The sequence below is a fragment of the Myotis lucifugus genome, unplaced genomic scaffold (genome assembly GCF_000147115.1).
Source record: "Myotis lucifugus unplaced genomic scaffold, Myoluc2.0 scaffold_312, whole genome shotgun sequence".
NCBI classification, from domain to species: Eukaryota; Metazoa; Chordata; class Mammalia; order Chiroptera; family Vespertilionidae; genus Myotis; species Myotis lucifugus.
Window position 1 is genome coordinate 1,009,143 of NW_005871360.1, and position 14,079 is coordinate 1,023,221.

Genomic DNA, 14,079 nt, shown 5'->3' on the forward strand with positions numbered 1-14,079 from the left:
TTCTTTCCCTGTGAAATTAAAAATAAACTCTCTAATGTAGCTCTAGCCAGTTTTGCTTAGTGGATAGAGCATCAGCCTGAAGACTGAAGGGTCCCAGGTCAAGGGCACATACCTGAGTTGCAGGCTCAATTCCCAGCCTTGGTCCGGCCTTAGTTGAGTGCAGGCACCAATTGATGTTTCTCTCATTCTGTCCCTCCCCCTCCCTTCCACTCTCTCTAAAAATCAATAGAAAAATATCCTCAGGTGAGGATTAACAAAAAACAAATAAACAAAAAGACTCTAATGTTAAAAGTGATCTTAAATGAAAAGCCTCCGCGGAGGGGGAGGTGAAAAAGCAACCTACCTGTGGTGAGGGCTGCTGAATATATCCCTGCTGCTGGAGCACAGGCTGGCTGACAGGGTGACCAGAAGCAGAATAGCCAGCAGTAGGGACTGGCTGCCCAGGTGGCAGTGGGGGAGGGGGAGGAGGAGGGGGAGGAGGAGGTGGAGGTGGCAGTAGTGGAGGTGGAGGAGCCGCTGTCATGATATAACCAGACTGCTGTGGGGACTGAAGAACAACAGTGGACTGGAACATAGTAGCATGAGGGTCAGAACCATCTGCAGATGGCTGGCGGGCAAGACTCATGTGGCTAAACTGAGACCCAAGGTTGTCCTGATAAAAAAGGAAAAAGTCAAGTCAGTATGCCTTCTGTATACAGACCAAACTTATCAAAGGAAACTACTTTTCTTGTATTTTAAGATGAGTTGCAATAGTGTATATTATGGAAATCATATATCTTTATCAGACATGACTTAATAAAAGAACAGCTTCAAGAAAATTAAACTCTAAGGCAGGAAGGAGGAATATTACAATGCTGTCACTACAAATTGCTTATAAAATACATATAATGGAAATGCATAGCATGGAGAAGAGTAGGATATAACAACATTTCACACACAAACAATAAAAAAACACTTATTTAAATAAAGATTAAAAGCACATTAGCATAGAAACCCAACCTGAAACCTGTATGTTGATGTTGACCAATGTCACCCCAATAAATTAAAAAAAAAAAGCACATTAGGATGTGAAAGTGAAACTGAAAGGTCTTCAAACTCCAGGTAACTAGCAAGGCACAGTACTAATTATTCTTCACTTTAAATCATCACCCCTCTTCCTAGAAGGCAAGATTCACTAAAAGCATCTTTGTGTTTCCTATTATACCTAACAAATATACTAGCAGAAATTAAATAGAAAATCTATCCACCTTGTCTTTTCTCTAATTTCTCAAAAATAATTTAGCCCTAATTCTATTCTTCCCTAATCTGTTTCAGTCTGTTCCTTAAGTCACATGTCATTCAAATGAAATCCAAACAATAGTTTCTTACTGCTTTTGCTACTTGGTGAGCAGGCAATGGTGCCCAGTCAAGATAGGGTTATGATTTATGTTACCTGACAAATGTTTCTCTGGCTCAACAACATAAATACCAGTCCTGACTAGTCTAGATAATATTATCACTGAAATGAAAATAACAGGGTTAAAATGGCATTTCCCTGCTCCTGAGGAGCCGCAGATTGGCAACAATATATACCACATCTCCACATTTTGTTAAGAAGAAAACTGAAAAAAAGTTACTTAAAAAATTGGGCAGTGGAGTTGTCAGATCAAAGTTGACATGCCTGCAATTTCTATAGTCTGCTGTGTTTTTTTCCAAAGTAAATTAAGACTATAGCGAAGATAAGGGATGAAAATGGGAACCTGATTTAATGATTGAAAATATATGGTTTTACTCCTCCCAAATAGCTGCTCTGTTCTCCTAACTCAATGCGTAGTGTCAAAAGGGAAAAATATACCTAAGTACACTAGCTGTAATTACCAATATTTTAAAAAGAGATACCATAACTGCACACCACCATTACAGTCATCTTGGCAAAAAGTCAATTTTGTTATTCCAATGATGTGCCATTTTTCAAAACATTTTGAGGCTTTTATGTTATTCCTTTTAATATTGTCAATCTTTAAAATGCTGGCAAAATTTCAGTTTTTCAGCCTGGAAGTGATTTTTGAAAATCATTAAGAGCCAAGGCTGGTAAATAAGGTTGCCTCCAGCTCTAAACAAAACTACCCCAAATAAAACAAAACATTTCTAAAAAGTGTATAGTGATTTTAAGTTATAGCTAGTACTTTAACTTGGAAAACATTTTCAAAATGTGATAGGGAAAGAATGTTATTAGGGAGATTCATTTTAAGGGAAGAAAACTGGTATTTACTGAATATGTCATGTTAGGCACTATGCAAGAAGTACTGAATATCACTGTTTCACATGGTTACTAATTACAGGTCACACAGAAAACACACAGCAGTGGTGCAACGGAGCCCTACGTGCGGTATAACTTGGGGGCATACTTGGGATTAAAGGAAGTACCATTACTTTATAGTCACATATTAAATATCTAGAGATCTTCTTAGAAATTTACTTAGGAGGATGTCTCTCGTAGTTTTAAGTTTCAATTCACCCTAGTAATTGGAAGTAAGTATACTGGGCCTATGGCTTTGGGGATAGACTAGAAAGCCTATCTCCAGATGAAAGCTGCCATCCCAGGATTGCAGAGAGCGGCACTGACCTCAATGAGAAAAGTAGTGAAAACATGTTAGGACTAGAATTGTCTACATGAAAATTATTTCATTATGAAAGGAAGGAAAAGATTAGGGATTATACAATCACTGCGATAAGCAAATATAACAAATATTTTATGAAAGAAAATGAATTTCTTTCTAATACAAGACAGAAATACTTTTCAGTATATATGTATCTCTGATTTTAATCACATTCACGAGCCTTCATCACACTTCCATCCACAAAAACAATGCAAGAGGTGAAGAGAGAAATAGTACCACAGAGTATTGCTGGGTGGGTGAGATTGGCAGGAGCGGGGATGGGTAATGAGCTGGAGAGTACGAAATAGGCTGTGAAGAGGACTGCAGAAGACAAACAGGCTAAGGAATAACGGGTTGGCAAACAACGTTAATGTCAGAATAAAATATTAGAAGAATTGCAAAAAATGGAAAGTCATAAGAGCCAAGGCAATAGCTTAAACTAGATTTATAAAGTCATCTTCAACACAACAATGTAGGAAACAACAAAAACAATGCTAAATGAGGAAACTCTACATAGTAAAATTTTTGAGAATATACCTATGTTTAAATTTAATACACAATTAGAAAGATAACTTTGTCATAAAAAGATTAGATTCACTGAAACAGGTACTTTAAATCCTATTATCTAACCAAGACCCCTGGTTTAGGTCAATCAAAACAAAACCACTTTTCCTTCCTTCCTGATTTGATGAAGGGGCTGCTCTACTTAGTTATATAACACTAAATAATAAAATAAAAACTTCACTTATTTTGTTATCAGACAGTAATAACTTACATAACATCTATGCCAGTTACTGCCTTTATTTGATATGGCACAATGAGGTACTCTTTTGGGACCAACGTGCATAAATTTTAAAAAAATTTTAAAGAAAAATGTATTAGAGGTACCATTAAGAACAAGAGCCTAAAGAAACATACAGGCACATGCAGACACACAAACACATCTCTTTTATATATGGAAAATAAACATACTTTTCTTGTAAGTAAAAATTTTTATTAAAATCTGAGAAACCTGCCCTGGCTGGAGTGGCTCAGTGGTAGAGCGTTGGCCTGTTCACTGAAGGGTCTCAGGTTCGATTCCTGGTCAAGGGCACGTACCTGGGTAGCAGGTTTGTTCCCTAAACCCATTGCTTGAGGGAAGCAACCAATCGATCTCTCTCTCCCCCACCACCCCCTCTGTCTAAAAATCAATGGAAAAAATATCCTCGGGTGAGGATTAACAAAACAAACAAACAAAAAAGCTGAGAAAACTAGTTCTTGCAATTTTTTTTCACTAATGAAACACGCTTGCATTTCAGGGGAAAAGTTTCCCAAAGGCACTCAATAAACAGGTGTTTTGAAAAATAAAAAAAACTTTAATCATTTCTAAATTTTATGGAATATAGCTGGTCATCTATAAGCTAACATTGACATCTGATTTAGATTTCCAATCTTATATTTACATAGTTTATTACAAAGGGGGTAATATACATATTGGCTTAAATATTATTATAATCATAATCCATTTTATATGTGGGCAATCAGGCTAAGGTGAGTTAAGTGACCTGTAGTCAGTCATGTTAGCAAGCAATGGAGGAACCCAGGCAATTTTATCTAATAAAAAGTCTTACTTTTGGTCAAAATGTATATATATGAATCTCCCTCTGGAATATTTCTAAAGAGAATACTTTAAAATCGCAAAATAAACCAACGGTATTAGGAAATAATCTAAAAAAGAAGCAATTCTTATGACAATTAAGCTGTATAAACGAGTTGCATTTTTACCATAATATCAACCCAAGAGTTTCTAAAAATATGAAAGGCTTATATTAGCTTAGAACCTTACAAGAAAATCTAGAATTAAAGTAAAGGTACTAAAAAAGGTAAAAGCTGAAAGATCTTTGAAGTACCTACTGTTTCTTCACTAACTTCTCAACTAGAAAGAGTAAGCTTCCTCATGGATGACAGCACCTATCACTAAGGGAGGTGTAGCTTTAGAAGTTCCAAATACAGGGTACTGAATGTGTTGTTGAGGTAGACAATCATTAAGATATAACTTTCTTCCAGAGAACTTGACCTACTATGTAGGTGTCAGATGAAAGACAAGCTTTAGCCTGCTCTGGATAAATGAAAGAGCACTATGAGCACCAAGGGTATGTATTAATGTCTACCAGAGTGTCAAGGGGTAATGAGAAAAATGTGGGTTAAGGAAACTGGCTGATTAAAGTAAAAAAAAAGATTTTTAATGTTTTTATTAATTTTTTTTTTTTTTTTTAGAGAAAGGAAGGGAAAGGAATAGAGAGAAACAGGCTGCTCTCTGCAGGAATAGAGCCCGCAACCTGGGCATGTGCCCTGACCAGTAATTGAACCAGTGACCTCTTGGTTCCGGGTTGATGCCCAACCACTGAACCACACCGGCTGGGCATTTTCCCCCTAAATATATTTTTATTGATTTCAGAGAGGAAGGGAAAGGGAGAGAGAAATAGAAACATCAATGATGAGAGAGAATCATTGATCGGCTGCCTCCTGCATACTCCCCACTGGAGATCGAGTTTGTAACTCAGTCATGTGCCCTGACCTTATGGGAATCAAACTGTGACCTCCTGGTTCCCAGGAGGTCAATGCTCAACCACTGAGCCACACCGGCTGGGCCAAAGTAAAATTTTGATACCACTTAAAAAAAAGAAAGCCTTAGCACCTCCTTTTCCTATTTAAAATGTATCTGGCTGCAAAACAACACCCATTTAAAGTGATTGGTTACAAGAAATGTAGCCCATCTGCAGGCTTTGGAAATCACCGCATTCTTTTGTGTGGTTATTTGAAATTCCGTTGATGATTATCTCAGTGTGCAAACGATAGTTACTGAGTATCATCTGTTCATCCATTCTCTATTTTTATAACTGATGATGAATTATGAAGAATACAAGGAAAAAGAGCCATGAAATTTGATGCATACCCTAAGATTTCAAATTATAGTCCATTAAGGTATTTATTTCTAAACTAAATGGTCTACAACACCTTCATTTACAATAGTCTCATAACTAAATCAGTTATTTATTTATTTATTTTTGGTGCCCTTGACCGGAATCGAATCTGGGACCCTTCAGTCCGCAGGCCGACGCTCTATCCACTGAGCCAAACCGGTTAGGGCAATCAGTTATTTTTTTAAACAACTTTTTTTTTGTCTTAAATTTTACATGTGTCTTCAAAGTTATTTTTAAGAGGTATATAACCATAGATAAATACTTAGAATTTTTTGAAGCTACCAGACTAACATTATTTTAACTGAACTAAATAAAATGAAAATCAGTCCTATAAAGCTCCAAGTGAAATACACAGTGCTACAAAAACCACCACATGATAGTAAAATGAAAGAAAAACACTTTAGGATCAAGTTGAATTAAGCTAAGGCAGAGAAGAATAGGGAGGGAGTTTTAAGCAGTTTAATATGTAACCCTGGGTATATATAATCAAACAGGGTTGGGAAGTGAATATGGGAGTCTTTGGAAATAGTTTCAGGCAATTTCCTCTACATATATGAATTCATATTTATAGTCTTAGGAATGCATCAAAAACCGTGACGTCCATTTACTTTAGATAAACTGCCTTGCCCAGTATTGGGAGTGTTAATTGCCAGAACAATTATTTTCAGCCCTTCAAAATATTTGATAACTTTATCAAATTGCTTGTACATTCTTCATTCCTACAATACAAATGACATAATTTGTGAGCAAAACTAATGAAAATTCTCTAGTTCAAGTTTATCACCATACTTCTTTCACAAGAAATTACTCTGCATTTTCTCATTAATGAAATTTTTAGTGCAGAACTTGAGCAATTCAACTCAGTTTCTTCAAACTGCTGATCTGTTGAATTTTAAAACAACACACTTTCCTCACTGGGATAATGAACAATCTTAGTTTTATTTTTATACCTCGTGTCCATTTCTTGCTGTTATGAAATAGGGATAAAATACTTACCAGAGGCTCATGACATACAAAATTCCCTTTCCCCCCATATATATTCTGTATTTATTAGCTGAAAAGCCCTTGAAGTTAACCTGTCTTCCTACAAGTAGTGAGTGGGACATCACTGGTGGAGAATATGAAAGTTCTAAGAGGTACTTACATGGGCTATCTTAATTATAATTAGTGAATTTAGTCCCAAATATGCAAAGGCGGGTGAACTTAGCATTATGTAATCGTGGATATGGGCACCTGTGAGAAAATGTGATTAGCTGGTTGTTGTTGAGGTGGTGGGGGTGGCAGAGGTGGCTGTGCAGGTCCAGGCACTTGGGTTCTAATGGGCTGTTGAGTCATAGGAGGATTATACACAACTGGACTCCCATCTGGGTTTATGAAGGGCTGACCTAAAAAATTTAAAGAGAAAAAAAAAATTCATTTACAACAGAACTTGAAAATAGGTCATTCTAGTAGCAATTTACAGTACATGTCTACAATTAGTCACAATTCCAAAGCCTCAAGTTTTTGAAAACCAAAAGATTTTCCTAGCTTAGGAGGCAAAGTCTGACCTTATATGAAGCTATTAATAGTTTTTCCCCCACTTAGAGTAAATATTCCAAAGTTTCTGCAGTGTTTTACTGTAAGGCTGCTACTCCAGAATTTCTCAAGTTTATTTTATAATACACATTATTTTCCGAAAGCCTCTGGCTTCTTAATACATCTTGCTCTAGTTACAAGATTGTGGTACTTTAGTGCTGCAATGCATTTCAGTTTCAAGAACAAAATGCTAGATACTAGAACATTATTGAGATACTAGAACATTATTAATTAGCCTTGATTAGGTGGTGGGAAATAGCTAATTTACAGGCCACATTGTGTATATTTAACTAATAAAATTAAAACTGAATGAAAATTTAAATGGTTGACAGCTTCGAATTTTAAACATAGACTTGATGGCAGTATCCTTATTTTGTAGTTTCTAACTTGTTAAAAACGGTAAATAATTTTTAAATTCTAAATTATTTTCTAAAATTATCTTCTTTAATTTCAGTGAGATTTATTGATAGGTAAGAGAGAAAAATAAAGAGAGCTTTAATATTGATTCTGAGGCTTATTTTCAGTGCTTACTAACTATCAGAGGGATATTTTAAGTAACTGAGTAAATTTTACTCTTTCTCTACACATATTCTAAACAACTTTTTCTAATATTTTCATTGTGGGAAAATAACCAACAAAGAGAGATAAAAAAGAAAATAAATCTCCCATAATCTTATCATTAACAATTTGGATACCTTCTTTCAGACTTTTTTCAATACACATATAGATTCAAAGATTAGTATTTTTCCTCACTATACACTAGATTATTTTTTTTTAAAAAAAGACTATGTGAGCCCTAACCAGTTTGGCTCAGTGGATAGAGCATCAGCCTGCGGACTGAAAGGTCCCAGGTTCGATTCCGGTCAAGGGCATATACCTTGGTTGCAGGCACATCCCCAGTAGGAGGTGTGCAGGAGGCAGCTGATCGATGTTTCTCTCCCATTGATATTTCTAACTCTCTATCCCTCTCCCTTCCTCTCTGTAAAAAAATCAATAAAATATATTAAAAAAAAAAGACTATGTGAAATAAATTGACCACTGACTATGATATCCATTTAGTATGGGAATAATACAGAAGAAAATAAGAGAAGTTTGAATAACAGTTTCTTACATTGCCTTCAAAACATCATTTCTTCCATGATAAGTCCCCATTTAAAAAAAATCTATGACATATAATAATATTTGGAAGAGAAGAATCCCCTGTGCCATTGCTATCAAGTGGGAAAAGTCCTCCAAAGTCAAATTATTTTTATCAGTTTCCTGACAATTTATGTACTGGTTATAAATAACTAAAAACAAGTCATGTCGGATATTTGCTGATTGTTCATTTTGAAAATAAGCAAAGAAGTCACTTTTGAACTCATTTAAAATTAAGAATACAATTTAATTTCAGATTGACTAGTTCCTTACTCTGTTATTCTCTACTCAATAGAATCAATCATGTTACCAAAAATATATTGACTGATGTGTTTTGAATGAAAAAGAATAGGGAATAGTGAAATATTAAATTATCTTACATCCTGCACCAGGAAATAGGAAATTTAATAATTTAATAAACCTGAAGGTTAAGAAGATAACTTATTAAGCAAAACCTGAATTTCTAAAGAGTCAGTTATTTATGTTAATTCAATTCTTGTATAGGAACAGATGTTTGAATATTTTTATCTTAAAAAACAAAAAAAAGAAATACAAATGAAATCTGAAAGCAATGAATTCAAAGCCATGGCTTTCTCTACAACAAACAAAAGGAACATTCAGCGACCCTGACACTCTCACCTGTAACTACCTTGCTTGACTACTACCATCTTGATGTGACCAGTTTTTAAGGAAGGTTATCAAATGCTGTAGGTTTTCATTATTTTACCAAATAACTGGGCTATGTTGTTTTGAAGAGAGACCAAGACTTCTTGTGATCTTTTAAAAGATCGCATTTTTTCTACATAAGCCATTTTTTACAATGGACATAATGAAATGTATTATAACTGTATCTCTCAGAGGTTGTTTCCCTATCTGTAAATGAGAATTTAACCTACCAAACAGGGTTGTCATAAGGATTATAAATAATGTATTTAAAGCACTTAATACAGTATATGACACACAGTAAACGATCGGTATATGCAAATCATTTTCTAATTGCAAAGAATATGTGTTGTCAATATTAATTCATAGTGACTACCTATTTTCTTATACTAATAAGATTTCCTTTAGCTTTTCCTCAGCAGAAAACAATGAGCATATTCCGAAGGACTATTACTTACATGTTCTTTCCACTTCATTCTAACTTCTTTTTCATGAAATGCATACTATTTTCCCAGAATAAAGCTTTAATCAAATAAAACTCTTTCTATCAAAGTTTAATCAAATAAGGCTCTTTCAAAGGTGGTTGTCTCATTTCTAGAAAATGAGTTGTTTTTAGTTACAGTTAGGCCATTATTTGGCATAAAAGATCATGTCATAATGAAAAAAATACTTTCTGATATAAATATGTCTTTTAACATATTTCTAGCATAAGTGTTTTTATTAAAGGAAAAATTTTATTCTAGGAAAAGTGGTAATTACGCATGAAAAATAAATAGCTAACAACACATTTACAGACATCAGATTTAACATGTATTCTTTAATTTTCAGATAACTCCTGATATCTCAACTGAAATAAACACCTTTTTTTGGGATACCAACCTGTTTGTGGGTTGATCAGAATACTGCCAGGTGGTATGCCTGCCGCTTCCAAGGGAAGCAAAAAGAAGCTAGTGCTAGGAGATGCGACTTGCCCATTTAGGCCACCATCAAAGGAAAGAGAACTATGAGTGCTGACAGTTGGATAGATGACAGGTGCGCCATGAGAAGACTGGCTGAGAGCTGTACCTGGAAGAGGCTGCTGGATGTGAGAAAGAGAGCCCGTAGATGACCCTACACTACCAGAAGACTCAGAACCTAGGGAGGAGTAATGAAAAATATGGATTTTTTAAACCTCATACAAAAACGCAGGTTTTAAATATGTAACAATAAAATTCACATTGCATAACATGTAGTTACCACATAAAAGCGTTGGTTATTTTTGATTTACTGTACAATTTTGCTTTCCCTCCCCGCAATGAACACGTTTAATACAGCAAACTGATCATTCAAGTTGTTAGAGAAGACATGGCTAAAGCATGCAACTAGCATGTTTATAATACCAGCTACAGACAGTCACAAAAAGCACATTACCCAAGACAACGAAGTTTTATACATTTTACCTTTCAAATTAATATCTAGGAATACACAGATTATAATTTTCCCAAAGGGAAAAGAACTTAGCACAGCCAAATGCCCAAAGCCTCTTATACCAGAAACCCCTTATCTCTAAGAACACAGAAAGATTAGTAGTGTAGGAATTAAAAATAAAAGATAAATTCTCTATCAAGAGAAACACTTGTCAAGTTTCATTAAGACTTTCATTTTCAGCTCATAATTACAGCATTTTCCTATAATGTAAAGTCATCTCTCAATTTTTTATATCAAAGGGCAAAGTTTGCATGAAAAATATCCAATTACTTATATTAGCATTAGCTAAAATTTATTTCTCACTGCACTTATTAAATTGATAATTTATTTTTAACTGCTTTTATGCCTCCAATTGATTTCATTTTCTATTACACTGAGATAGAAAATGTCACTGACTTTCAGTATAATAGCTAAAGGTGAATAAATAAAAAAAGAAAAAAACAGATTTTGATAATGTATACAGTTAATCAAGTTTTAAAAAATGGTTTACTCTGGGATGGAGAATTAATCTTTAATAAATAAAATAAACAAATATGAGTGCACAATACAGATTCCCTCTGAAGGACTTCTATTTTAATTTGTGCCAAAATGACTATTGACCAGAACTATATAAAATATATTTTTTCCTATTGAGTTAAATAATATTTCTTTTTATCTCTCAAAATAACACGGATAAGAAATAAATAGTATATGTTCTTAAAATGTTTAAATTTGGCAGTGTCTGAATGATGTTCTCATGATACATAAGTAGTTTTTTCTGTTATGAAGACTTTGTGGACATTTTTCAAATAAATGCATATTTGGTACATATGCGTATTTCTTAGATTCATAAAACTTACCTATTTTTAGCAATATTCTATCATATACACCAAGACATTTTTAATAGCTACAATGTAAGTTAAAAATGTGACAAGTGCAATCCGCAAGCATTAATATTTAAAGCATTGACTATGGTGGTCAGGGATTAAAAAAATACTGTCACTTTCAAATACACACCTCTCCTTTCAATTGTTATCTGTACAACACCAAATGTTTGGATTGAGCCAAATAGGCTAAAGAGAGGGAGCCACTTCTGCTGCTGTTCATGCTTATTTTGGGATAAAAATAAGGATCTACAACAGTGATGGCAAACCTATGACACGCGTGTCAGAGGTGACACGAGAACTCATTTTTTTGGTTGATTTTTCTTTGTTAAATGGCATTTAAATATATAAAATAAATATCAAAAATATACATCTTTGTTTTACTATGGTGGCAAATATCAAAAAATTTCTATATGTGACACGGCACCAGAGTTAAGTTAGGGTTTTTCAAAATGCTGACACCGAGCTCAAAAGGTTCGGCATCACTGATCTACAAGGATCCTGAGAGCTCTCTTAGTATTGAAGCCAGTTCATGAAAGTGTAAAGAGAATATGTTATGAGCCTAAATGTTATGTGCTCTAAATGCAAAGAAGCTAAAAAAATGAGGATGGTATTAAAATCTCCACTCATTCATGACAATTACATATTATTTTTCTTCAGTTTCAAGTTTCTCAAAAACTTCTCAGCAATTCTATTTATTTTTGACTGTCAAATGAAGAACTTTATCATAAAAAATCCAATCAATAATTGATAGTATTAGCTGAAAATGCAATCACTGTTAAATAATCCTATGTGAGAAACCATCCCCTTCCAACTATAAGCAATGAAGAATTTCCAACCACCTCTGGGTACTCAAACGTTTAAGAGATGACATTTCATTGAACCAACATGATTAAATTTATGTTACAATAGAGAATGAATCTTAATGTCAATAAACATTATCTTTTAAGTTCTTTGAAAGTGCTCAATGCACTGCTGATAGGAATTTTATATTTTAGGATAGTTATATAAACCGTATAAAACATAAAGAACTCAGACAACGTTAGGGAAACTATGGTTTTGACTGCACAGCTCTAGACAGATATTTATACCTGCTTTCGAAAGCCTACTTATGCTTTTGCTGCTTCCAGAACTATCACCCCTTGTCAGGACGGAAATTCCACTGAAGCTGCTGGCTTTGGTTACAGCGGGTTTGAAGTTGCGGAGAGAGCTGTCTGAATCTGTGCTGCTCCAGGGCCGTGGCTCAGAGTACTTCAGCTCATTCTCAGTGCTGCTTTGATGGCTATTTGTTGATCTCCCTGAAGCATCTTTATTAACTCTGTAATTTAGAAATAAAACTTTGAAAAGTGAATAGAGACAAAAACAAAAAAAAAATGCTCTAATTTTTCAATACTGTATGAAAGCATGCTTACAATACCTAAATATCTGGCGTCTCTGCTGGGTACTATTGGCATCCTCATCTTGGATTCTGTTGGCATTTTAATAAGACATTTTTATTTCTATTAGCATCAGTCAGATTGTTACCAAAACAAATGTTAAAAAATTTCCTCACCTTTTGTCAATAATATAATTCTCTTGGGAACACAGGGACTAGAAAAAAGAATAGATATATAAAGTTGAGCTTTTGCAAATACAATGCCATCTGTAAACCAATGATGACAACAAAAGTCATGTATAATAATATTTAAAAAGTATTATTACAGCCCTAACCGGTTTGGCTCACCGGATAGAGCGTCGGCCTGAGGACTCAAGGGTCCCAGGTTCGATTCCGGTCAAGGGCATGTACCTTGGCTGCAGGCATATACCCAGTAGGGGGTGTGCTGGAGGCAGCTGATCGATGTTTCTCTCTTATCGATGTTTCTAACTCTCTATCCCTCTCCCTTCCTCTCTGTCAAAAATCAATAATATATATATTTATTATATATATATTACTATATATATATTATTACAAACCCACCTCCCCTGCCAAATCCACAAGGTGATAAAAGTACACAAATAGATGATACTGGATTTTATTTTGGCTTGGTAACACTGTGCTTGAAGCCATTCATTTTTATGGGACAAATTAATTTGAAATTAAAATATTTTCTTCCAAATAAATGAATCCATTATATTATACTAGTGGCCCGGTGCATAAAATTCGTGCACGTGTGTGTGTGTGTGTGTGTGTGTGTGTGTGTGTGGTTCCCCTCAGCCCAGCCTGCACCCTCTCCAATCGGTGACCCCTTGGGGGATGTCCAACTGCCGGTTTAGGCCTGATGCTACAGGGATCGGGCCTAAACCAGCAGTCAGACATCCCTCTTGCAATCTGGAACTGCTGGCTCCTAACCGCTCACCTGCCTGCTGGCCTGATCGCCCTAACTGCTCTCCCCTGCTGGCCTGATCCCCTTAACTGCTCTGCCCTGTTGGCCTGATCCCCCTAACTCAGGGGTGGGCAAGCCTGATCCCCCTAACTCAGGGGTGGGCAAACTTTTTGACTCGAGGGCCACAATGGGTTCTTAAACTGGACCGGAGGGCCGGAACAAAAGCATGGATGGAGTGTTTGTGTGAAGTAATATAAATTCAAAGTAAACATCATTACATAAAAGGGTATGGTCTTTTTTTTTTTTAGTTTTATTCATTTCAAATGGGGGCCGGATCCGGCCCGCGGGCCGTAGTTTGCCCACAGCTGCCCTAACTGCTCTGCCCTGCTGGCCTGATCCCATTAACTGCACTCCCCTGCCAGCCTGATCACCCCAATTGCCTCTGCCTTGGCCCCACCACCATGGCTTT

General features: G+C 35.4%; 1 protein-coding gene across 10 annotated transcripts in view; it reads right to left on the bottom strand.

The window, feature by feature from the left end:
* R3HDM1 (R3H domain containing 1) overlaps window positions 1-14,079 on the bottom strand; it is a 172,819-nt gene that overhangs the window by 67,208 nt on the left and 91,532 nt on the right. For 6 of the 10 annotated variants that reach the window (XM_006100437.3, XM_023764018.1, XM_023764017.1 and 3 more), the window contains 6 exons: window positions 12,860-12,897; window positions 12,725-12,775; window positions 12,399-12,625; window positions 9,857-10,111; window positions 6,836-6,987; window positions 344-652 (listed from right to left, as the gene is read on the bottom strand). In XM_006100437.3, coding sequence (XP_006100499.1) covers window positions 344-652; window positions 6,836-6,987; window positions 9,857-10,111; window positions 12,399-12,625; window positions 12,725-12,775; window positions 12,860-12,897 — 1,032 coding nt within the window. The remainder of the gene's footprint in view (window positions 1-343; window positions 653-6,835; window positions 6,988-9,856; window positions 10,112-12,398; window positions 12,626-12,724; window positions 12,776-12,859; window positions 12,898-14,079) is intronic. The other 4 variants (XM_023764021.1, XM_023764019.1, XM_014465869.2 and 1 more) reach the window with 3 other exon arrangements.